This window comes from Leucoraja erinacea, unplaced genomic scaffold (genome assembly GCF_028641065.1).
Source record: "Leucoraja erinacea ecotype New England unplaced genomic scaffold, Leri_hhj_1 Leri_454S, whole genome shotgun sequence".
NCBI classification, from domain to species: Eukaryota; Metazoa; Chordata; class Chondrichthyes; order Rajiformes; family Rajidae; genus Leucoraja; species Leucoraja erinaceus.
This window is the reverse complement of record NW_026576355.1, coordinates 7,501-33,715: the sequence shown is the minus strand read 5'-3', so window position 1 is coordinate 33,715 and position 26,215 is coordinate 7,501. Positions and strand designations below refer to the sequence as shown.

The 26,215-nt window shown below is 52.5% G+C and overlaps 1 protein-coding gene across 1 annotated transcript in view; it reads left to right on the top strand.

The window, feature by feature from the left end:
* The window catches only part of LOC129693872 (roundabout homolog 2-like), a gene marked incomplete at its 3' end in the record, with an annotated part of 70,999 nt that extends 50,915 nt beyond the window's left edge, over positions 1 to 20,084 (top strand). Inside the window, exons 8-13 of the mRNA XM_055630616.1 lie at positions 5,622 to 5,789; positions 11,453 to 11,574; positions 13,256 to 13,487; positions 15,720 to 15,844; positions 17,558 to 17,729; positions 19,893 to 20,084. Coding sequence (XP_055486591.1) covers positions 5,622 to 5,789; positions 11,453 to 11,574; positions 13,256 to 13,487; positions 15,720 to 15,844; positions 17,558 to 17,729; positions 19,893 to 20,084 — 1,011 coding nt within the window. The remainder of the gene's footprint in view (positions 1 to 5,621; positions 5,790 to 11,452; positions 11,575 to 13,255; positions 13,488 to 15,719; positions 15,845 to 17,557; positions 17,730 to 19,892) is intronic.
* Positions 20,085 to 26,215: the final 6,131 nt, after the last annotated feature.

Below are 26,215 nucleotides of genomic sequence, written 5' to 3'. Positions count from 1 at the left end.
ATGTTTCTGATGTTTCGGTGAGTGATCCTCTCATCCTTCTAAATTCCAGCCGTTCCGTTCCACCAACATATGACAGTCCCGCCATTCCGGGGAATTAACCTGGTGAACCTACGCTGCACTCCCTCAATAGCAGTAGACAAGGCAGAATAGACAATGGGCCGAATGGCCTCACTCTACTCCTATCATTTGTGGTTGTATGAACGACACAAATCTAAACTAAACTAAACTCATAATCTGTTAAGGGCCTGTCCCACCTGGTGACTTTTCGGCAACTGCTGACGTATCAGGTCACCGAAACATTCGCATGCGTCACGACATCTCAACGCGCGGCGTTTTATTCAAGCGTCGCTACGTTTTTTTTGTTGCCGTTGGATTTTGAAACGTCCGAAATCTTTTGGCGACATCGATATGGTCGATTGGGAAAGGGGGAGATGCAGCGAGACCTGGGTGTCATGGTACACCAGTCATTGAAGGTAGGCATGCAGGTGCAGCAGGCAGTGAAGAAAGCGAATGGAATGTTAGCTTTCATAGCAAAAGGATTTGAGTATAGGAGCAGGGAGGTTCTACTGCAGTTGTACAGGGTCTTGGTGAGACCACACCTGGAGTATTGCGTACAGTTTTGGTCTCCAAATCTGAGGAAGGACATTATTGCCATAGAGGGAGTGCAGAGAAGGTTCACCAGACTGATTCCTGGGATGTCAGGACTGTCTTATGAAGAAAGACTGGATAGACTTGGTTTATACTCTCTCTAGAATTTAGGAGATTGAGAGGGGATCTTATAGAAACTTACAAAATTCTTAAGGGGTTGGACAGGCTAGATGCAGGAAGATTGTTCCCGATGTTAGGGAAGTCCAGGACAAGGGGTCACAGCTTAAGGGGGAAATCCTTTAAAACCAAGATGAGAAGAACTTTTTTCACACAGAGAGTGGTGAATCTCTGGAACTCTCTGCCACAGAGGGTAGTTGAGGCCAGTTCATTGGCTATATTTAAGAGGGAATTAGATGTGGCCCTTGTGGCTAAGGGGATCAGGGGGTATGGAGAGAAGGCAGGGACGGGATACTGAGTTGGATGATCAGCCGTGATCATATTGAATGGCGAATGGTGCAGGCTCGAAGGGCCGAATGGCCTCTACTCCTGCACCTATTGTCTATGTTTCTATGATATGACACCGGCGGTTTCCGAAAACCATCGCATAGTGGGACATGCCCTTTGTTTCCCATGGCAGAACGTGCCTGAAGAACATCTCCAATCCCCTGCCTTCAATGGGATTGTTAAATAGACTATTTTTACCACTGATTCCACAAATGAAGTGGAACAGTTTTTCCTCCATTAACCCAATCAACATTCTGTATAATTTACGAAAAATCTCCATAAATCTCCTCCCAACCTCGTTCCAGCGGCGAAGTCTTTACTCCTCCATTCCATCAGCGTTCCACGCGATTAAATTGAACGTTAGTTTTGTCTCAGTCTTTATAAATTGCTGGGGAAAGATTGATGGGAGACATAGACACATAGACAATAGGTGCACGAGTAGAGGCCATTCGGCCCTTCGAGCCTGCACCATTCGCCATTCAATATGATCATGTCTGATCATCCAGAATCAGTACCCCGTTCCTGCTTTTTCTCCCCAAATCCCTAGATTCCGTTAGCCCCAAGAGCTAAATCTAATTCTCTCTTGAAAACATCCAGTGAATCTAAAGTTAAGGTTGCTCTTTTTTCCCCATATGGTTATATAATCATAGAAACATAGAAACATAGAAACATCGACAATAGGTGCAGGAGTAGAGGCCATTCGGCCCTTCGAGCCTGCACCGCCATTCAATATGATCATGGCTGATCATCCAACTCAGTATCCCATCCCTGCCTTCTCTCCATACCCCCTGATCCCTTTAGCCACAAGGGCCACATCGAACTCCCTCTTAAATCCAGCCAATGAACTGTGTGGCCTCAACTACCATCTGCGACAGAGAATTCCACAGATTCACCACTCTCTGTGTGAAAAATGTTTTCCTCATCTCGGTCCTAAAGGATTTCCCCCTTATCCTTAAACTGTGACCCCTTGTCCTGGACTTCCCCAACATCGGGAACAATCTTCCTGCATCTAGCCTGTCCAACCCCTTAAGAATTTTGTAAGTTTCTATTAGATCCCCCCTCAATCTTCTAAATTCTAGTGAGTACAAGCCGAGTCTATCCAGTCTTTCTTCATATGAGAGTCCTGACATCCCAGGAATCAGTCTGGTGAACCTTCTCTGTACTCCCTCTATGGCAAGAATGTCTTTCCTCAGATTAGGAGACCAAAACTGTCCGCAATACTCCAGGTGTGGTCTCACCAAGACCCTGTACAACTGCAGTAGAACCTCCCTGCTCCTATACTCAAATGCTTTTGCTATGAAAGCTAACATACCATTCGCCTTCTTCACTACCTGCTGCACCTGCATGCCTACTTTCAATGACTGGTGTACCATGACACCCAGGTCTTGTTGCATCTCCCCTTTTCCTAATCGGCCACCATTCAGATAATAGTCTGCTTTCCCGTTTTTGCCACCAAAGTGGATAACCTCACATTTATCCACATTATACTGCATCTGCCATCCACTCCAGTACAACTGCAGTAGAACCTCCCTGCTCCTAGACTCAAATCCCCTTTTGCTATGAATGCTAACATACCATTTGCATAATATAACATAACATACCAGGATGGGAGGGGGGAAAAGATTTTGTAGGAATCTGACGGGTAGCTTTTCCACGCAGAAGGTGGTTGGTGGAGGCACGGAACGAGCCGTCTATCTTTAGTGTAAACCAGCATCTGCAGTTCCTTCCCACACGCATCACCCATACATGTTCTCCAGAGATGTTGCCTGACCCGCTGAGTTACTCCAGCATTGTCCCATTTGGGCAAACCGGCATCTGCTGTCCATCCCCACCCAATGGGCCGAATGGCCTATTTCTAAGTCATCATAAACTCTGAGCTGGTGAGTATCACCTTCCTATTTTAGGTTCAAGGTGAAGACAACAGGTGCAGGAGTAGAGGCCATTCAGCCCTTCGAGCCAGCACCACCATTGACTGTGATCATGGCTGATCATCCCCAATCAGTACCCCGTTCCTGCCTTCTCCCCCATATCCCCTGACTCCGCTATCTTTTAATAGCCTTATCTAGCTCTCTCTTGAAAGCATCCAGAGAACCGGCCTCCACCGCCCTCTGAGGCAGAGAATTCCACAGACTCACCACTCTGTGAGAAAAAGTGTTTCCTCGTCTCCGTTCTAAATGGCTTACCCCTTATTCTCAAACTGTGTGTGGCCCCTGGTTCTGGACTCCCCCAACGTGGGGAACATGTTTCCTGCCTCTAGCGTGTCCAAACCCTTAACAATCTTATATGTTTCAATGAGATATCCTCTCATCCTTCTAAACTCCAGGGGCCGGTTCTCTGGATACTTTCAAGAGAGAGCTAGATGGGGCTCTTAAAGATAGCGGAGTCAGGGGATATGGGGAGAAGGCTGGAACGGGGTACTGATTGGGGATGATCAGCCATGATCACAGTCAATGGCGGTGCTGGCTCGAAGGGCTGCATGGCCTCTACTCCTGCACCTGTTGTCTTCACCTTGAACCTAAAATAAGAAGGTGATACTCACCAGCTCAGAGTTTATGATGACTTAGAAACAGGCCATTCGGCCCATTGGGTGGGGAGGAACAGCAGATGCCGGTTTGCCCAAATGGGACAATGCTGGAGTAACTCAGCGGGTCAGGCAACATCTCTGGAGAACATGTATGGGTGATGCGTGTGGGAAGGAACTGCAGATGCTGGTTTACACTAAAGATAGACGGCTCGTTCCGTGCGTTAACCAACCACCTTCTACGTGGAAAAGCTACCCGTCAGATTCCTACAAAATCTTTTTCCCCCCTCCCATCCTGGTATGTTATGTTAACAGGCAATCCGTTCTAAATGGGTTACCCCTTATTCTTAAACTGTGTGTGTGTGTGGCCCCTGGTTCTGGACTCCCCCAACATCGGGAACATGTTGAACCCACGCGGGTCACGGGGAGCGCGCACAAACCCCGTACAGACAAGCGCCCGTAGTCAGGATCGAACGCGGGTCTCTGGCGCTGTGAGGCAGCGAGTCTACGATACTCTTTGGGACACCGTGACAGGCAGTGGAAATGCGACTGTCGTCGGGGACTGCTCCAGTTACCCGGCAACCGCGAGCCACAGGGTCCTTGAAGAAAATATATTTTTGTTGTCCCAGGAACTATTGTCCACGGCGCATTCTGCCGGAGCTAATTGTGTTCGAGGATTAAACGGACTATCCCCAGTCTATGCATTTCCAACTGGGCTTCTATAACTGGGCCCCTCCAGCGCTATTTGTATTTAACCAAAAAATAATTTAATCAATTATTCACAATAATATGTACAGTGCGAAATAAATCACCAAAAAACCGAATATACTAAATAAACTAATATATAACTATGATTAAGAAGGAACTGCAGATGCTGGAAAAATCGAAGGTAGACAAAAATGCTGGAGGAACTCAGCGGGTGAGGCAGCATCTATAGAGAACATGGATAGGGGAAGAATGGTCCCGACCCGAAACGTCACCTATCCACGTTCTCCACAGATGCTGCCTGACCCGCTGAGTTATGGTGCAGCAGCACCTATGGAGCGAAGGAAATAGGCAACGTTTCGGGCCGAAATCCTTCTGGAAATAGGTAACGTTTCGGGCCGAAACCCTTACGGGTTTCGGCCCAAAACGTTGCCTATTTCCTTAGCGCCATAGATGCTGCTGCACCCATTGAGTTACTCCAGCACTCTGACCTTTAGAATAGAATCTCATTTTTCTTTCTTTTTCTTTCTCTCCATATGTCACGCACGCACACGCACACACTCATACAGACACACACACATATACTCACACACACAGACTCACACACGCACACACACGCACAGGCTCATGCTCACACACACGCACACGCTCACACACACACACACACACACACACACACACACACACGCTCACACACACACACCCACACACACGCACACACACACACACACACACCCACACACACACGCACACACACGCTCACACACACACACACACGCACACACACACGCTCACACACACACACACACACACACACACACACACACACACACTCACACACACACACACACACACACACACACACACACACGCTCACACACACACACACACACACACACACACACACACACACACACACACACACACACACACACACACACACACACACACACACACACACGCACACACACACACATACACGCACACACACACACATATATATACACACACACACACATACGTATATACACACACACACACATATATATATATACACACACACACACATACATAAACACACACAAATATACATACACAAACACACACACACACACACACATACACATAGAAGCCGGAAGCAGGGTCTCAACCCAAAATGTCACCCACTCCTTCTCCCTCGAGACGCTGCCTGCCCCGCTGAGTTACTCCAGCACTCTGTGCCTGTCTCCAGTGTAAACCGGCAGCTGCAGTTCCCTTGGCCCCCGTGACTAAACCCTGATCGTTGTGCGTCTGTCCCCCCGCCGCCAATCGGTGAGCAACAACTGGCAGACGGTGGCGGAGCGTGTGAAGAACAGTTTGTTCACCGTGAGGAGCCTGAGGCCCAACACCATTTACCTGTTCCTGGTCCGTGCCGTCAACGCCCAGGGTGTCAGTGCCCCCGGCCTCCTGACTGACCCCGTCCGCACTCAAGGTACGGCCCGCCCTTCTCTGGGGGGGGTGGGGGGGGGCAACGTCCTGTAGGATCGCCAACGTTCCCACTCCCAAATAAGGGACAAAAGGATCAAAATACGGGACAAATTCCCCGCAGCAATCCGTTGACGGACTGGGCCGTGTCTGGGTGAATGATGAGTGGGGGGGGGGGGGGGCTGGGGGGTACACAAAGCCCAGCCGAAGGGCCAGCTGAGGGGGGCTGCCGACGGACCGGGGGACGGGGGGGGGGGGGGTCAGCGGGCGAAGGTCGCAGCTGCTGCCGACTGACCGACCGACTGCCACGGGCGAGGCGCTGCTGCTGCTGCTGCTGCTGCTGCACTCCACGGGCTGCACTACGTCGGGACGGGTGAGGCGGGGGCCGGACGACCCGACAGCCCCCTCGACCCGAGTAGTAGCGGTCAAATACGGGACAAGGGCGGTCCCGTACGGGACAAACCGATATATGGGATGTCCTGGCTCCACAACACCCCCCTGAGCTCTGTCGTCCAATCTGTAGTGAATGCAAAAAAGGAATCGGATGTATAAGCACAATTGACTGAGGCCTGGAGCTGATGTAGTTCTGATTTAAACTCACAGTTCCCAACCCAACCTGTTGGGCCAGCAGCATCATCAAGGACCAGTCTCACCCCCCGGCCACTTCCTCTTCTCCCCTCTCCCATCGGGCAAGAGGTACAGAAGTGTGAAAACGAACGCACACACACACCTCCAGATTCAGGGACAGTTTCTTCCCGGCTGTTATCAGGCAACTGAACCATCCCACCACAACCAGAGAGCGGTCCTGAACTACTATCTACCTCATTGGTGACCCTCGGACTATCCTTGATCGGACTTTGCTGGCTTTACCTTGCACTAAACATTATTCCCTTATCATGTATCTGTACACTGTGGACGGCTCGATTGTAATCATGTGTTGTCTTTCCGCTGACTGGTTAGCACGCAACAAAAGCTTTTCACTGTACCTCAATACACAATAGACAATAGACAATAGGTGCAGGAGTAGAGGCCATTCAGACCTTCGAGCCAGCACCGCCATTCAATGTGATCAAGGCTGATCATCCCCAATCAGTACCCCGTTCCTGCCTTCTCCCCATATCCCCTGACTCCACTATCTTTAAGAGCCCTGTCTAGCTCTCTCTTGAAAGTATCCAGAGAACCGGCCTCCACCGCCCTCTGTGAGGCAGAGAATTCCACAGACTCACAACTGTCTGTGAGAAAAAGTGTTTCCTCGTCTCCGTTCTAAATGGCTTACCCCTTATTCTTAAACTGTGTGTGTGTGTGGCCCCTGGTTCTGGACTCCCCTTCCCCCAACACGTGACAATAAACTAAACTGATCTAAACAGCTCTGCGGAGAAAACCCAGGCAGGTCACGGGGAGAACGTGCAAACTCCACACAGCCAGCGCCCGTAGTCAGGATCGAACCCGGGTCTCCGGCGCTGTGAGGCAGCAACTCTACCGCTGCGCCTCCGTGCTACCCCATTCTGGAGTTTAGAAGGATGAGAGGGGATCTCATTGAAACAGATAAGATTGTTAAGGGTTTGGGCACACTAGAGGCAGGAAACATGTTGGGGGAGTCCAGAACCAGGGGCCACACACACACAGTTTAAGAATAAGGGGTAAGCCATTTAGAACAGAGACGAGGAAACACTTTTTTTCTCACAGAGAGTTGTGAGTCTGTGGGAATTCTCTGCCTCAGAGGGCGGTGGAGGCCGGTTCTCTGGATGCTTTCAAGAGAGAGCTAGATAGGGCTCTTAAAGATAGCGGAGTCAGGGGATATGGGGAGAAGGCAGGAACGGGGTACTGATTGGGGATGATCAGCCATGATCACATTGAATGGCGGTGCTGGCTCGAAGGGCCGAATGGCCTGTACACCTGCACCTATTGTCGATTGTCTAACACGGAACGACATCTATCCATTTTACATAGAGGGTTCAGAAGCTGGTTTTCAGCATTGCACTCCCATCAGTTCCAAAGGATGTTCTTGGGAAGGAGATGAGGAGGAAGTTCTTCATTTCCCTCGGGCTAGCAGAGGTGTGAATGGGCCCAATGGCCGCTGTTTTTCCCTGCAAATTGTGGGTGAGACTCCGCAATCTTGGCGACTGACCTCCCCACTCCCCGCCTGCACGGACTGCGCAGACCCTGGGGGTCCCATGGCTGGGGGGGGGGGTCTCAGAGGGGCTGCTATTCACAGAGTGCTGGAGTAACTCAGCGGGTCAGGCATCATCTATGGAGCTAAGGAAATAGGCAACGTTTCGGGCCGAAACCCTTCCGGGTTTCGGCCCGAAACGTTGCCTATTTCCAGAAGGATTTCGGCCCGAAAACGTTGCCTATCTCCTTAGCTCCATAGATGCTGCTGCACCATAACTCAGTGGGTCAGGCAGCATCTGTGGAGAACATGGATAGGCAGCTATGTCGGGCACGGGGGGTGGGGAGGGGAAGAGGCACGCGCCTGGGGTGAACGAAATGTCACGACCCCCCGATCAGGTCCGGACTGTCTGCAAACACCAGGGCTGATCCTTTTCTCATCGCAATTAGCAGCAGCAATGTCTCGAGTGAATCCCTTCCACTTGTCTCGGCTGTGGCTCTGCTCCAAGTTCAACGGGTCAACCGTGCTGTTAATATCACGTCAGCACAGCCCGATCGCAGTGAAATCCTTCTCCCTACAAGCAGTCCTGTATTCAGTGTTCAGAGGTTTATCCAGGACAAGGGGTCACAGCTTAAGGATAAGGGGGAAATCCTTTAAAACCGAGATGAGAAGAACTTTTTTCACACAGAGAGTGGTGAATCTGTGGAACTCTCTGCCACAGAGGGTAGTCGAGGCCAGTTCATTGGCTATATTTAAGAGGGAGTTAGATGTGGCCCTTGTGGCTAAAGGGGATCAGGGGGTATGGAGAGAAGGCAGGTACGGGATACTGAGTTGGATGATCAGCCATGATCATATTAAATGGCGGTGCAGGCTCAAAGGGCCGAATGGCCTCTACTCCTGCACCTAATTTCTATGTTTCTATGTTTCTATCACTGAGAGCAGCAGAATTTAGACCATCCAGCCCGTCTGGTCATAGAAACATAGACAATAGGTGCAGGAGTAGAGGCCATTCGGCCCTTCGAGCCAGCACCATTCGCCATTCAATATGATCATGGCTGATCATCCAACTCAGTATCCCGTACCTGCCTTCTCTCCATACCCCCTGATCCCCTTAGCCACAAGGGCCACATCTAACTCCCTCTTAAATATAGCCAATGAACTGTGTGGCCTCGACTACCCTCTGCGGCAGAGAGTTCCAGAGATTCACCACAGTCTTCAGGTGCTGATTTACAACGGGGGAAAAAAAGACACAAAGTGCTGGAGTAACTCAGTGGGTCAGGAGAAAAAAGAATGGGTGGCGTTTCGTGTGGGGACCCTGCTTCAGACTTCAACGTTCCAACTCGAATTGTCAATTGTCCCGACCCAAAACGTCACCTATCCATGTTCCCCACAGATGCTGCCCGACCCGCTGAGTTACTCCAGCACTCTGTGAAACGTCACCTATCCATGTTCTCCACAGATGCTGCCTGACCCACTGAGTTATGGTGCAGCAGCATCTATGGAGCTAAGGAAATAGGCAACGTTTCGGGCCGAAATCCTTCTGGAAATAGGCAACGTTTCGGGCCGAAACCCTTATGGGTTTCGGCCCAAAACGTTGCCTATTTCCTTAGCTCCATAGCTGCTGCCTGACCCGCTGAGTTACTCCAGCACTCTGTGAAACGTCACCTATCCATGTTCTCCGCAGATGCTGCCTGACCCGCTGAGTTACTCCAGCACTCTGTGAAACGTCACCTATCCCTGTTCTCCACAGATGCTGCCTGACCCGCTGAGTTACTCCAGCACTCTGTGAAACGCCACCTATCCCTGTTCTCCGCAGATGCTGCCTGACCCGCTGAGTTACTCCAGCACTCTGTGAAACGTCACCTATCCCTGTTCTCCGCAGATGCTGCCTGACCCGCTGAGTTACTCCAGCACTCTGTGTCTGGTTCTCTCTCCGCTCCCCCCCCTTAGCCTCCAACGTTCTCTGGGGGTAAAAGACCAATGCAGATGGATTAGAGCCACAGAGAGATACAGTGTGGAAACAGGCCCTTCGGCCCAACTTGCCCACACTATCCAACGTGTCCCAGCTACACCAGGCCCACTTGGACACGGAGAAAACCCACGCAGGCCACGGGGAGAACGTGCAAACTCCGTACAGACAGCGCCCGTAGTCAGGATCGAACCCGGGTCTCCAGCGCTGTGAGGCGGCGACTCTACCGCCGTGCCCCCGTGTCCTTTTTGAACAACGATGAACGTCACGGTGGCGCCTCACAGCGAATGCAGCGCCGGAGACCCGGGTTCGATCCCGACTACGGGCGCTGTCTGTACGGAGTTTGCACGTTCTCCCCGTGACCTGCGTGGGTTTTCTCCGGGATCTTCGGTTTCCTCCCACGCTCCAAAGACGTGCAGGTTTGTAGGTTAATTGGCTTGGTGTAAATGTAAACATTGTCCCCAGTGTGTGTGTGTAGGATAGTGTTAGTGGTCGGCACGGTCCGGGTGGGCCGAAGGGCCTGTTTCCCTGCTGTATCTCTGAACTAAACTCTGATGGAAGATTGGAGTTAAAGTCAAAGTATCCTTTATTGTCATTCGGACATTTCAGTCTGAATGAAATTGTATTCCTTGCAGTTATAATATAGAATAAAATAACAAAACACACACTTAACACAGTCAGTCTGCCAGGCACCTCCTCACTGTGATGGAAGGCAAAAGTCTAAAGGGCCTGTCCCACTAGCATGTGTTTGCATGCGTCTAGCCCGGACAAACGTGCCTGACCCGCTGAGTTACTCCAGCACTCTGCGAAACGTCACCTATCCATGTTCTCCACAGATGCTGCCTGACCCGCTGAGTTATGGTGCAGCAGCATCTATGGAGCTAAGGAAATAGGCAACGTTTCGGGCCAAAATCCTTCTGGCTTGAGGCGTAGGCGTAGGGCCTCGTGGGGCCGGTCCCACTTCGATCGGCGGAGGCGTATGTAGTTGTGCGGAGCTGGTCCCGACATCGCGCGGGGCTCCGAAAATCCCACTCGCCAATGGCCTGTCGGCATACGTGTCGTCTCGAAGGGCATTCGCAGCTAACGCCTAGCGCTTGGCGTTGCGTGATGACGTCACCGCCCGACGCCGTGCGACGTCCAAATTCAGTCGGCCCGCCTCCTGCCCGGCTGATCGGTCAGTATGATGTTATGTACAACTCTATACGCCTCCATACGCGGTTCGAATTGGGACCGGCCCCGCGAGGCCGCACGCCTCAAGCCACCACGTTTGGTCGCGCTAGACGCACGCAATCGCACGCTGGTGGGACAGGCCCTTTAAAGTCCTTGTTTCTTCCCTCCTCGTCTCCCTCTGCGTTGAGGCGATCCAGCTTTCGGTGTAGGGACCGCGCCGGGTGACGGTAAGTCCAGCGGCTGCATCCGAGCTCCGCGAACGGGCCGGGTTAATCTCCGCGGCCCCGGGGCGGTCGAAGCTGCTGAAGCTGCCGCAGCAGAGACGTGACTCGTTAACTCTGTTCCTCTCTCCACAGACGCTGCACGGAACTAACATCTTCTCTCTGCCTCTTACTGTGCCCCCCCCTCCCCCCCCCCTCAGATATCAGCCCCCCCGCGCAAGGCGTGGACCACCGCCAGGTGCAGCGGGAGCTCGGAGACGTCCTGGTGCGTCTACACAACCCGCTGGTCCTGACGGCATCCAGCATCCAAATCACCTGGACCGTGAGTGCGAGCTTGTCTTGTCTTGTCAAGTTTATTTGTCACATACACATACGAGATGTGCAGTGAAATGAAAGTGGCAATGCTCGCGGACTTTTGTGCAAAAGACAAACAACAAAACAACCAAACAAATTATAAACACAATCATAACACACATATTCTTTTACATAATAAATAATGGAAGGAAAAACGTTCAGTAGAGTTAGTCCCTGGTGAGATAGGCGTTTACAGTCCGAATGGCCTCTGGGAAGAAACTCCTTCTCAACCTCTCCGTTCTCACCGCATGGCAACGGAGGCGTTTGCCTGACCGTAGCAGCTGGAACAGTCCATTGCAGGGGTGGAAGGGGTCTCTCATGATATTGTTGGCTCTGGAGTTGCACCTCCTGTTGTATAGTTCCTGCAGGGGGGCGAGTGAAGTTCCCATAGTGCGTTTGTTCGGCCGAACGCACTACTCTCTGCAGAGCCTTCTTGTCCTTGGCAGAGCAATTCCCAAACCAGATGGTAATGTTCCCGGACAAGATGCTTTCCACCGCCGCTGCGTAGAAGCACTGGAGGATCCTCGGAGACACTCTGAATTTCCTCAATTGCCTGTTGAGTCCGCTCCGCAGGGTGGCTCTCCCCTTCCCTCTGAGCCCAATCCACAAGTTACAGGACCAGAAATGCGGATAAATGTGAGGAGGATGCTATGAGAATGTAGGGTGACTTGGACAGGTTGGGGGAGTGGGCAGATGTACGGCAGATGCAGTTTAATGTGGATAAATGTGAGGTTATCCACTTTGGTAACAAAAACAGGAAGGCAGATTCCTATCTAAATGGCGTCACGTTGGGAAAAGGGGAAGTACAACGGGATCTGGGGGTCCTTGTATATCAGTCTATGAAAGTAAGCATGCAGGTACAGCAGGCAGTGAAGAAAGCGAATGGCATGTTGCCCTTTATAACAAGAGGAATCGAATATTGGAGCAAGGAGGTCCTTCTGCAGTTGTACAGGGCCCTAGTGAGGCCACACCTGGAGTATTGTGTACAGGTGTACAGGGCCCTAGTGAGACCACACCTGGAGTATTGTGTACAGGTGTACAGAGCCCTAGTGAGACCACACCTGGAGTATTGTGTGCAGTTTTGGTCCCCTAATTTGAGGAAGGACATTCTTGCTATTGAGGGAGCGCAGCGTAGGTTTACAAGGTTAATTCCCGGGATGGAGGGACTGTCATATGCTGAGAGAATGGAGCGGCTGTGGGTTTGTACACTCTGTGGAGTATAGAAGGATGAGAGGATATCTCATTGAAACATATAAGATTGTTGAGGGGCTTGGACAGGCTAGAGGCAGGAAACATGTTCCCGATGTTGGGGGAGTCCAGAACCAGGGGCCACACACACACAGTTTAAGAATAAGGGGTAAGCCATTTAGAACGGACACTTTTTCTCACAGAGAGTTGTGAGTCTGTGGAATTCTCTGCCTCAGAGGCCGGTTCTCTGGATACTTTCAAGGGAGAGCTAGATAGGGCTCTTAAAGATAGCGGAGTCAGGGGATATGGGGAGAAGGCAGGAACGGGGTACTGATTGGGGATGATCAGCCATGATCACATTGAATGGTGGTGCTGGCTTGAAGGTCTGAATGGCCTCTACTCCTGCACCTATTGTCTATTGTCTAAGCAACTGACTGACCTCTTGGTTTCTCCCCCCGCAGGTGGAGCGGCAGTCGCAGTTTATCCAGGGTTACCGGGTGCTGTTCCGCCAAATCTCGGGCCTACCCTCTCCGTCGTCCTGGCAACCGCTGGAGGTCAAGGTGGCGACAGAGCGGAGTACCGTCCTCTCCGGCCTGAAGAAGGGGGTCAGCTACGAGATGAAGGTCCGCCCGTACTTCAACGAGTTCCAGGGGATCGACAGCGAGTCGAAGACCGCACGCACTAGCGAAGACGGTGAGCTTTCAACGGACAATAGACAATAGACACAGGAGTAGGCCATTCAGCCCATCGAGCCAGTACCGCCATTCAATAGACAATAGACAATAGGTGCAGGAGTAGGCCGTTCGGCCCTTCGAGCCAGCACCGCCATTCAATGTGATCATGGCTGATCATCCCCAATCAGCACCCCGTTCCTACCTTCTCTCCATATCCCCTGATCCCTTTAGCCACAAGGGCCACATCTAACTCCCTCTTAAATCCAGCCAATGAACTGTGTGGCCTCAACTACCTTCTGTGGCAGAGAATTCCCCCATATCGATAGATGGTAGATTAGTGTTTAAGAAGGAACTGTGCAGATGCTGGAAAATCGAAGGTAGACAAAAATGCTGGAGAAACTCAGCGGGTGAGGCAGCATCTATGGAGCGAAGGAGAAGGCTGATCATCCCCAATCAGTACCCCGTTCCTGCCTTCTCCCCATATCCCCTGACTCCGCTATCTATAAGAGCCCTATCTAGCTCTCTCTTGAAAGTATCTAGAGAACCGGCCTCCACTGAGGCAGAGAATTCCACAGACTCACAACTCTCTGTGAGAAAAAGTGTTTCCTCGTCTCCGTTCTAAATGGCTTACCCCTTATTCTTAAACTGTGGTTCTGGACTCCCCCAACATCGGGAACATGTTTCCTGCCTCTAACGTGTCCAAACCCTTAACAATCTTATATGTTTCAATGAGATATCCTCTCATCCTTCTAAACTCCATCCCGGGAATTAACCTGGTGAACCTACGCTGCGCTCCCTCAATAGCAAGAATGTCCTTCCTCAAATTAGGGAACCAAAACTGCACACAATTAGGTCGGATCGATGGATTGAGCGGAGGTGTTGAATGAAATGATCGGCGAGCCTGCGCTTGGTCTTGCCGATGTACAGGAGTCCACAACGGCTGATAGGGTAGATGAGGTGACTCCTTGATGGCTCCATTTGTCCACTAGACTGGTTGGACAATTCATCACTGCCCTGAGATAGTTGTATCTTGATCTGTTGGCTTTCGGCCTTGGCGGGGAAATAACAAATTGGCCGGCAGGCTGCCAGGCTCACGAGACTGGCATTTGATTTCCACAAGTGCGCCACGGGAAAGTCGGTGAGCGCTGGAGTAATTGACCTGTCAACATACACTTGAGATCTTTCCCTTCAAACCAGCAGTGAGGATAAATGGAAAATAAGGAGCATCGCAGCCCAAAACAACTTTATTCCCCCATCGTCTCCTCTATTGAGTTCAAGGCTTGATGCTCTTTCAAGGGTATTAGTTGGAATGTACAAGAAAGAACTGCAGATGTTGGAAAAAAATCGAAGGTAGACAAAAATGCTGGAGGAACTCAGCGGGCGAGGCAGCATCTATGGAGCGAAGGAATAGGTGATGTTTCGGGTCTCGCTGTATCTCTCTGTGCCTCTGTGTCAATTCAATTTCAATTTAAAAACTTTATTGCATGATAAAAAAACATTGTTATATTGCCAAAGTATAAAACATGACATACATATTTGAAATGCATCAGTATAAATACAAGTCTACAGTGCATGGATAGATATGTCCCTGTACATAAACTCTGTGTGTGTCTCTGTGTCTCTGTGTCTCTGTGTCCCCGTGTCCCCGTGTCCCCGTGTCCCCGTGTCCCCGTGTCTCCGTGTCTCCGTCTTAAGGGGTTGGACAGGCTAGATGCAGGAAGATTGCTCCCGATGTTGGGGAAGTCCAGGACAAGGGGTCACAGCTTAAGGATAAGGGGGAAATCCTTTAAAACCGAGATGAGAAGAACTTTTTTCACACAGAGAGTGGTGAATCTCTGGAACTCTCTGCCACAGAGGGTAGTTGAGGCCACAGTTCATTGGCTATATTTAAGAGGGAGTTAGATGTGGCCCTTGTGGCTAAGGGGATCAGGGGGTATGGAGAGAAGGCAGGGATGGGATACTGAGTTGGATGATCAGCCATGATCATATTGAATGGCGGTGCAGGCTTGAAGGGCCGAATGGCCTCTACTCCTGCACCTATTGTCTATGTCTCTGTCTCTCTGTCCCTGTCTCCGTCTCCGTGTCTCCGTCTCCGTGTCCCTGTGTGTCCCTGTGTGTCCCTGTGTGTCCCTGTGTGTCCCTGTGTGTCTCCGTGTCTCCGTCTCCGTGTCTCCGTCTCTGTGTCTCTGTGTGTCTATCTCTGTGTCCCTGTGTCCCCTGTGTCACTATATCTCCACGACTGTCCCCGCAGCTCCGGGTGCCCCGCCACAGTCGGTGACGGTGTTGACGGTCGGCAGCCACAACAGCACCAGTATCAGCGTCTCGTGGGACCCACCCCCCACAGAGCAGCAGAATGGCATCCTCCAGGAGTACAAGGTGAGTTAGATGCTGATCGGAGCGAGGGGGGGAGAGAGGGTGGGGGCTGGAGTTCCTGATCAGTTCAGTTTAGTTTATTGTCCCGTGTAACGAGGTACAGTGAAAAGCTTTTGTTGCGCGCTAACCAGTCAGCGGAAAGACAACACATGATTACAATCGAGCCGTCCACAGTGTACAGATACAGGATAAGGGAATAACGTTTAGTGCAAGGTAAAGCCAGCAAAGTCCGATCAAGGATAGTCCGAGGGTCACCAATGAGGTAGATAGTAGTTCAGGACCGCTCTCTGGTTGTGGTGGGATGGTTCAGTTGCCTGATAACAGCCGGGAAGAAACTGCCCCTGAATCTGGAGGTGTGTGTGCGTTTGTTTTCACACTTCTGTACCTCTTGCCCGATGGGAGAGGGGAGAAGAGGGAGTGGCCGGGGGGTGAGACTGGTCCTTGATGATGCTGCTGGCCTTGCCGAGGCAGCGTGAGGTGGAGATGGAGTCAATGGAAGGGAGGTTGGTTTGTGCGATGGTCTGGGCTGCAACTGTCCACAATTCCCTGGAATGTCTTGCGGTTTTGGATGCAGCAGTTCCCAAACCGTGCTATAGTTTTGCATGCTATTTAATAAGATCAGGTAATATAGGTCTACTGCCGATCTTCTAGCAACAGGTGCTAGCTCTCTAGATGCTGCCCGACCTGCATCAGTTTGTGTTTTAATGTAGACATTGCAGATGCTGGAATACATAAAAAGACACAGAGTGCTGGAGTAACTCAGCGGGTCAGGCAGCATCTGTGGAGAACATGGATAGGTGACGTTTCACAGAGTGCTGGAGTAACTCAGTGGGTCAGGCAGCATCTGTGGAAAACATGGATAGGTGACGTTTCACAGAGTGCTGGAGTAACTCAGTGGGTGCAGCAGCATCTATGGAGCTAAGGAAATAGGCAACGTTTCGGGCCGAAACCCTTCCGGGTTTCGGCCCGAAACGTTGCCTATTTCCAGAAGGATTTCGGCCCGAAACGTTGCCTATTTCCTTAGCTCCATAGATGCTGCTGCACCATAACTCAGCGGGTCAGGCAGCATCTGTGGAGAACGTGGATAGGTGACGTTTTGGGTCGGGACCATTCTTCGAACTTATGGATGTTTTGGGTTGGGACTCTTCTTCAGACTGAAGAAGTTGTAACCCGAAACGTCACCTATCCATGTTCTCCACAGATGCTGCCTGACCCGCTGAGTTACTCCAGCACTCTGTGAAACGTCACCTATCCATGTTCCCCACAGATGCTGCCTGACCCGCTGAGTTACTCCAGCACTCTGTGAAACGTCACCTATCCATGTTCTCCACAGATGCTGCCTGACCCACTGAGTTATGGTGCAGCAGCATCTATGGAGCTAAGGGAATAGGCAACGTTTCGGGCCGAAATCCTTCTGGAAATAGGCAACGTTTCGGGCCAAAATCCTTCTGGAAATAGGCAACGTTTCGGGACGAAACCCTTACGGGTTTCGGCCCGAAACGTTGCCTATTTCCTTAGCTCCATAGATGCTGCCTGACCTGCTGAGTTACTCCAGCACTCTGAATTAACATTTAAACTCGGGTTTGCAGCATCTGCGGGTCTATGCTGATTCTCGTGGACGGGCGGGCTTGTGCATAACTCTCTGCTCTGTCTTTTCCCCCCCCCGCCCCCCCCCCCCCCCCCCGCACCCCCCCCCCCGCCCGTGTCCTGCGACAGATATGGTGCCTGGGCAACGCCACGAGATTCCACATTAACCGGACGGTGGATGCAGCTGTCCGCTCGGTGGTGATCAGTGGCCTCCTGCCCGGTGTCCAGTACCGCGTACAGGTGGCGGCGAGCACCAGCGCCGGCGTGGGCGTGAAGAGCGCGCCGCAGCTCATCATCATCGGTAAGGCACGCCGTCGATCTCCCTGACCGCGCTCTCCGCAACAGTTCTCCCTCTCATAGAAACATAGAATCATAGAAATTAGGTGCAGGAGTAGAGGCCATTCGGCCCTTCGAGCCTGTACCGCCATTCAATATGATCATGGCTGATCATCCAACTCAGTATCCCGTACCTGCCTTCTCTCCATACCCCCTGATCCCCTTTAGCCACAAGGGCCACATCTAACTCCCTCTCTAACTCTCCACTCACTCACCCACCCACGCAGTTTAAGAATAAGGGGTAAACCATTTCGAACGGAGACGAGGAAACACTTTTTTTCTCACAGAGAGTTGTGAGTCTGTGGAATTCTCTGCCTCGCAGAGGGCGGTGGAGGCCGGGTCTCTGGATACTTTCAAGAGAGAGCTGGATAGGGCTCTTAAAGATAGCGGAGTCAGGGGGAAAACATTTTTCACACAGAGAGTGGTGAATCTCTGGAACTCTCTGCTGCAGAGGGTAGTTGAGGCCACAGTTCATTGTCTATATTTAAGAGTGAGTTAGATGTGGCCCTTGTGGCCAAGGGGATCAGGGGGTATGGAGAGAAGGCAGGTACGGGATACTGAGTTGGATGATCAGCCATGATCATATTGAATGGCGGTACAGGCTCGAAGGGCCGAATGGCCTCTACTCCTGCACCTAATTTCTATGTTTCTATGTTTCTATATGGGGGAAGGCAGGAACGGGGTACTGATTGGGGATGATCAGCCATGATCACTGTGAATGTGTGAAAAAGTGTTTCCTCGTCTCCATTCTAAATGGCTTACCCCATATTCTCAAACTGTGTGTGTGGCCCCTGGTTCTGGACTCCCCCAACATCGGGAACATGTTTCCTGCCTCCAGTGTGTCCAAACCCCTCAACGATCTTATATGTTTCAATGAGATCTCCTCTCATCCTTCTAAACTCCAGAGTGTACAAGCCCACAGCCGCTCCATTCTCTCAGCATATGACAGTCCCTCCATCCCAGGAATTAACCTGGTGAACCTACGCTGGGCTCCCTCAATAGCAAGAATGTCCTTCCCCTGGTTCTCGATTCCCCGACCCTGGGCAAGAGTGTCTGTGCATTTACCCGATCTATTCGTGATGTAGCCAGCTCCGTACAGTTAGCTGCCTGCTTTAATTTACAGTCATCACGCTGATGTGAGCCAGCTCCGTTGCAATTGGAGCCGCAGTGGGCGACTCTAGGGGGAGAGAGAGTTCTGCTCACGTTACAAGTTGGTCGACTCTGTTGTACCCGCGGGCGTGGTGTAGACATCACAAGCACTCTCCCCTCTCAGTGGGGAGTTCAGAGGTCAAGACTAGGGTCCCTGTTCTTGGTACCGTGGGAGTTCTGCGATATACGAGGCGCTCATTTACAGATTACATGTTCGTTTAGTTTGCGCTGAAGTCTGAAGAAAGGTCACGACCCGAAACGTCACCCATTCCATCTCTCCCGAGAGGCTGCCCGTCCCGCTGAGTTACTGTGAGTTAGACAATAGGTGCAGGAGTAGAGGCCATTCGGCCCTTCGATCCAGCACCAACCGCCATTCATTGTGATCATGGCTGATCATCCACAATCAGTACCAAGTTCCTGCCTTCTCCCATATCCCCTGACTCCACTATTTTTAAGAGCCCTATCTAGCTCTCTCTTGAAAGCATCCAGAGAACCGGCCTCCACCGCCCTCTGAGGCAGAGAATTCCACAGACTCACCACTCTCTGTGTGAAAAAGTGTTTCCTCGTCTCTGTTCTAAATGGCTTACTCCTTATTCTTAAACTGTGTGTGTGTGGCCCCTGGTTCTGGACTCCCCCAACATCGGGAACATGTTTCCTGCCTCTAGCGTGTCCAAGCCCTTAATAATCTTATACGTTTCAATGAGATACCCTCTCATCCTTCTAAACTCGAGTGTACAAGCCCCTGGTTCTGGACTCCCGCCATCCCGGGAATTAACCTTGTAATCTAACATGTTTCCTGCCTCTAGCGTGTCCAAGCCCTTAACAATCTTATATGTTTCAATAAGATACCCCGTTCTAAATGGCTTACCCCTTATTCTTAACTGTGTGTGTGTGTGGCCCCTGGTCTGGTGGCATCAGAGAGGTTTTGTATCGTGTTGAGATTAAATAAATTATTTTCGATACCAAAACAAAAACACAGGGAGCCGCGGGGACGATATCTTCGTGACGGGTCCGGGCGGCAACAACAGCATCACCGAGCAGATCACCGACGTGGTGAAGCAGCCGGCGTTCATCGCGGGCATCGGGGGAGCCTGCTGGGTCATCCTGATGGGCTTCAGTATCTGGCTGTACTGGCGAAGGAAGAAGAGGAAGGGTCTCAGCAACTACGCAGGTGAGGGGGACGGGCGGGGGGGTGGGGGGGGATAGATGTGGGTGGGAGCGCAGATGCTTCTTCCACCCTGTCCAGGGACCTTCCCTCCTCGGTAAGTTTCAATGAGGTGCCCTCCCCCCTCCCCTCCCCTCCCCCCTCCCCCCTCCCCCCACTCCCCCACTCCCCACTCCCCACTCCCCCACTCCCCCCCACTCCCCCTCCCCCCACACTCCCCCCCTCCCCACTCCCACACCCCCCCCCCCCTCCCCCTCCCCCCCCCCCCCCCCCCCTCCCCCCCCCTCCCCCCCCTCCCCCCCCCCCCCCTCCCCCTCCCCCCCCTCCCCACTCCCCCACTCCCCCCCCCCCCACTCCCCTCTCCCCACTCCCCCCTCCCCACTCCCCCCCCCACTCCCCCACTCCCCCCTCCCCACTCCCCCTCTCCCCCTCCCCCACCCACCTCCCCCCCCCCCCTTCTATCCCCCACTCCCCCCCCCCCCCCCCCCCCCCCCCCCCCACTCCCCACTCCCCCCCTCCCCCCCTCCTCCCACCCCCCTCCCCCACTCCCCACTCCCCCACTCCCCACTCCCCCCCACTCCACACTCCCCCCCTCCCCCTCCTCCCCACTCCCCACTCCCCTCTCCCCCCTCCCCCCACTCCCCCCCCCGCCCCACTCCCCACTCCCCCACTCCCCCCTCCCCCCTCCCCACCCCCTCCCCCCTCCCCACTCCCCCCTCCCCCCCTCCCCCCCCCCTCCCCCCCCCCCACCCTCCTGTCCCCCTCCACCCGCCCTCTTCTTTCTCCCCCCTCCCTCCCCCTCCCCCCTACCCCCCGTCTGCCCCTCCCTGCATACCCCGCCTCCAGTCTACCCCCGTCCCCTCCCCACCTCCCCAACTCCCCACCCCCCCTCCCCCCTCCCCCCCTCCCCCCCCCTCCCCCCCCCTCCCCACCCCCCCCCCCCCCACCCCCCCCCCCCCCCTCCCCCCTCCCCCACTCCCCCCTCCCCCCTCTCCCCCCTCCCCACTCCCCCCCCCCACTTCCCCACTCCCCACTCCCCCCCTTCCCCCTCCCCCCTCCCCCCCTGCTCCCCACTACCCCCACCCCCCCCATAATAAAATTCTTAAAGTCTGAAGAAGGGTCTCGTCCCGAAACGTTGCCTATTTCCTTCGCTCCCCCCTAGATGCTGCTGCACCCGCTGAGTTCCTCCAGCACTCTGTGAATGTCTATGGTTTAAACCAGCACCTGCAGTTCCTTCCTGCACTTGGAGGTTAACGGACAAAAACTGCTGGAGGAACTCAGCGGGTGCAGCAGCATCTATGGAGCGAAGGAAATAGGCAACGTTTCGGGACGAAACCCTTACGGGTTTCGGCCCGAAACGTTGCCTATTTCCTTCGCTCCATAGACGCTGCTGCTGCACCCGCTGAGTTTCTCCAGCAGTTTTGTCTACGTAAAATTCTTAAAGGCTGGGACAGGCTAGATGCAGGAAAATATTCCCCGATGTTGGGGGGGTCCAGAACCAGGGGTCACACACACAGTTTAATAATAAGGGGTCGGCCATTTAGGACTGAGGTGAGGAAAAACCTTTTCACCCAGAGAGTTGTGACTCTGTGGAATTCTCTGCCACAGAAGGCAGTGGAGGCCAATTCACTGGGTGTTTTCAAGAGAGAGCTAGATTTAGCTCTTAGGGCTAACGGAATCAGGGGATACGGGGAGAAGGCAGGAACGGGGTACTGATTGGGGATGATCAGCCATGATCATATTGAATGGCGGTGCTGGCTCCAAGGGCCGAATGGCCTCTACTCCTGCACCTATTGTCTATGTTTCTGTGTTTTAAATCCATTTACAGTGTATAGATACATGATAAGGGGATATCTAGGTAGAGTGAATTTTTTTTTAACCTGCCGTTCAGTAAAAATTCCACTCCACCTTTGGCTCTATCGTAGTGAAATACAAGGGTGTAACATGGTTGATTTTATGGGGAATGAGAGGTCTCTAGGTACGAAACACTATCGCAACATTTCAGAAACGTTTGGACATGGATAGGACAGGTTTGGAGGGATTTGGGCCATGGGAATAGTGTCGATGGGACATGTTGGCCGACATGGGCAAGTTGGGCCGAAGGGCCTGTTTCCACGCTGTATCACTCTATGAGTAAAAGGACTAAGGAGAAATTTGTTTCCATGTTCTGTTGTGCTGCAGCAAAGCAAGAATTTCATTGTCCTATCTGGGACACATAGAAACATAGAAGTTAGGTGCAGGAGTAGAGGCCATTCGGCCCTTCGAGCCTGCACCGCCATTCAATATGATCATGGCTGATCATCCAACTCAGTATCCCGCACCTGCCTTCTCTCCATACCCCCCTGATCCCCTTAGCCACAAGGGCCACATCTAACTCCCTCTTAAATATAGCCAATGAACTGTGGCCTCGACTACCCTCTGCGGCAGAGAGTTCCAGAGATTCACCACTCTCTGTGTGAAAAAAGTTCTTCTCATCTCGTTTTTAAAGGGTTTCCCCCCTTATCCTTAAGCTGTGACCGCTTGTCCTGGACTTCCCCAACATCGGGAACAATCTTCCTGCATCTAGCCTGTCCAACCCCTTAAAATTTTTGTAAGTTTCTATAAGATCCCCTCTCAATCTTCTAAATTCTAGAGAGTATAAACCAAGTCTATCCAGTCTTTCTTCATAATACAGTCCTTACATCCCAGGAATCAGTCTGGTGAACCGTCTCTGCACTCCCTCTATGGCAATAATGTCCTTCCTCAGATTTGGAGACCAAAACTGTATGCAATACTCCAGGTGTGATCTCACCAAGACCCTGTACAACTGCAGTAGAACCTCCCTGCTCCTATACTCAAATCCTTTTGCAATGAAAGCTAACATACCATGACTATAAAACTCTCTTGACTTGACTTCTAGACTTTGGAAAGACTCTAGTTTTGTCGTGAATGACTTTGGAGAATGAGTGGACTCGGATTCAGTTGACATTAACGCACCTTAATGCCCATCTACACAGACTAGGGAACAATTCACACTTGTACCAAGTCAATTAACCTACAAACCTGCACGTCTTTGGAGTGTGGGAGGAAACCGAAGATCCTGGAGAAAACCCACGCAGGTCACGGGGAGAACAGGACTTGAATCTTTGTGCGGCTTTAGTTGTAAATGGTGATAGAAACATAGAAACATAGAAATTAGGTGCAGGAGTAGAGGCCATTCGGCCCTACGAGCCTGCACCATTCGCCATTCAATATGATCATGGCTGATCATCCAACTCAGTATCCCGTACCTTCTCTCCATACCCCCTGATCCCCTTAGCCACAAGGCCCACATCTAACTCCCTCTTAAATATAGCCAATGAACTGTGTGGCCTCAACTACCCTCTGTGGCAGAGAGTTCCAGAGATTCACCACTCTCTGTGTGAAAAAAGTTCTGCGATGAAAGTGAAAAAGTAAATGCCAATGGCAGGTATGAACCAAGGTAGCAGATTGGATTTCGACACGAGGAACTGCAGATGTTGGAGTCTGGTGCAAAGCACAAAGTGCTGGAGGAACTCAGCGAGTCAGGCAGCATCTGTGGTTCAAAGGTGCTTTGATTCCCACACGATTGCACGTACAAACAAGCACGCAGTGAATTTATTTTGTCTACATACACTCCACAAGCACAGCCTCAATTAACAAGTGTACGGGAATATGAGGAAGGGTTTCGTCCCGAAACGTCGCCTATTTCCTTCGCTCCATAGATGCTGCTGCACCCGCTGAGTTTCTCCAGCATTTTTGTGTTTCGGGTCGAAACCCTGTAGGAAATAGGCAACGTTTCGGCACAAAACTCTTCAGGAAGGAAATAGGTAACGTTTCGGTCCGAAACTCTTCAGGAAGGAAATAGGCAACGTTTCGGGCCGAAACTCTTCAGGAAGGAAATAGGTAACGTTTCGGCCCGAAACTCTTCAGGAAGGAAATAGGTAACGTTTCGGGCCGAAACTCTTCAGGAAGGAAATAGGTAACGTTTCGGGCCGAAACTCTTCAGGAAGGAAATAGGTAACGTTTCGGGCCGAAACTCTTCAGGAAGGAAATAGGTAACGTTTCGGGCCGAAACTCTTCAGGAAGGAAATAGGTAACGTTTCGGGCCGAAACTCTTCAGGAAGGAAATAGGTAACGTTTCGGTCCAAAACTCTTCAGGAAGGAAATAGGTAACGTTTCGGGCCGAAACTCTTCAGGAAGGAAATAGGTAACGTTTCGGTCCGAAACTCTTCAGGAAGGAAATAGGTAACGTTTCGGGCCGAAACCCTTGCGGGTTTCGGCCCGAAACGTTGCCTATTTCCTTCGCTCCATAGATGCTGCCTGACCCGCTGAGATCCTCCAGCACTTTTGTCTACCTTCGATTTTCCAGCATCTGCAGTTCCTTCTTGAACAAGTGTACGGGGAATATTCTACGCAGGGAATGGGCGGAGGGTTTTTGGGTCGGGACCCTTCTTCAGACTCGAGCCTTTTCTGATGGAGTGTCCCTGCTTGAAGAGTAGTCTCCGCAGATGCTGCCTGACCCCGCTGAGTTCCTCCAGCACATTGTGAACAATGAATGGGCGGTCACGGTGGGGGCAGCGGTAGAGTTGCCACCTCACAGCGCCGGAGACCCGGGGTTCGATCCCGACTACGGGCGCTGTCTGTGCGGAGTTTGCACGTTCTCCCTGCGGCCTGTCCGAGATCTTCGGTTTCCTCCCTGGATTGGTCAAATTGCAAACTGTCCCTAGTGTGGTCCAGGTTGCGTTAACCTCTCCTTGCCTTCCTCTCTCCTCCCTCCCCCTCTCCCCCCTTCCCCCTTCCCTCTCCCCCCCTCTCTCCCTCCCCCCTCTCCTCCCCTCTCCTCCTCTCTCCCCCTCTTCCTCCCCTCCTCCCCCTCTCCTCTCCCTCCCTCCTCTCTCCCCCCCTCTCTCTCTCTCTTCTCCTTCCCTTCCCTCTCTCCCCCCTCTCCTCTCTCTCTTCCTCCCTTCTTTCTTTCCCTCCTCCTCTCCCCTCCCCTCTCTCTTCCCTCCTCTTCTCCTCCCCTCTCCACTCTCTCTCCCTCCCTTCCTCTCCTTCTGCCTCCTCCTCTTCTCCTCCTCTCTCCTCTCCTCCCTCTCTCTCTCTCCCTCCCTCCCCCTCTCTCCTCCCCCCCTTCCCCCCTCCCTCTCCTCTCCTCCTCCTCCCTCTCTTCTTCTCTCCCCCTCCTCCCCCTCCTCCCTCCCTTCCCTCTTCTCTCTTTCCTCTCTTCTCCCTCTCTTCCTCTTCTCTTCTCCTCCCTCCTCTCCCTCCTTCTCCTCTCCCCCCTCCCTATTCTTTCCCCCCCTCTCCCCCTCCTCCCTTCTCTCCTCTCCTCCTCCCCTCTCTCTCTCCCCCTCCTCTCCTCTCTCCTCTCTCTCCTCTCCCCTCTCCCCTCTTCTCTCCCTCCTCTCTCTCCCTCTCTCTCTCATTATATTATTTTCCCTACGATTCTTCATAGAATTAGCTGTACAAACAGAAACTGGTGCGTGCTTGGAGAGAGGGTACACTCTGGCAATCGCCCCCCTACTCTATCACACCTCACCTCACTTCTTTTCCCTCCTCCCCTTCCCCCCTCTCCTCCTCCCCCCTTCTTCCTCCCCTCTCTCCCCTTCTTCCTCTCCTCTCCTCTCTCTCTCCTTCTCTTCTCCTTTCCTCTCCCCCCTCTCCTCCCTTTCTCTCCTCTCTCCCTCTCCTCCTCTCCCCCCTCCTCTCCTCTCTCCTCTCCCTCTCTCCTCTCCTTCCCCTCTCTCCCTCTCCCTCTCCTCCCCTCCTCTCCCTCTCTCCTCTCTCCTTCTTCTCTCTCCCCCCGCTCTCCCCCTCTCTCCCCCTCTCTCTCCTCCTCTCCTCCCTCCTCTTCTCTCTCCCCTCCCTCCTCTTCCCTCTCTCCTCCCCCTCTCTCCTTCCTCCCCTCCTTCTCTCCTCCTCTCTCTCTCCCCTCCTCTCCTTCCCTTCTCCTCTCTCTCCTTTCTTCCCCCCCCTCTCTCTCTCTCCTCTCTCTCCCCCTCCCTCTCCTCTCCTCCCTCCTCTCCTCTCTCTTCCTTCCCCCTCCTCTTTCCCTCTCCTCCCTCCCCCTCCTTCTCCCCCTCTTCCTCTTCCCCCTCTCTCCTCTCTCCTCCCCCTCTCCCCCCCCTCTCTCCCTC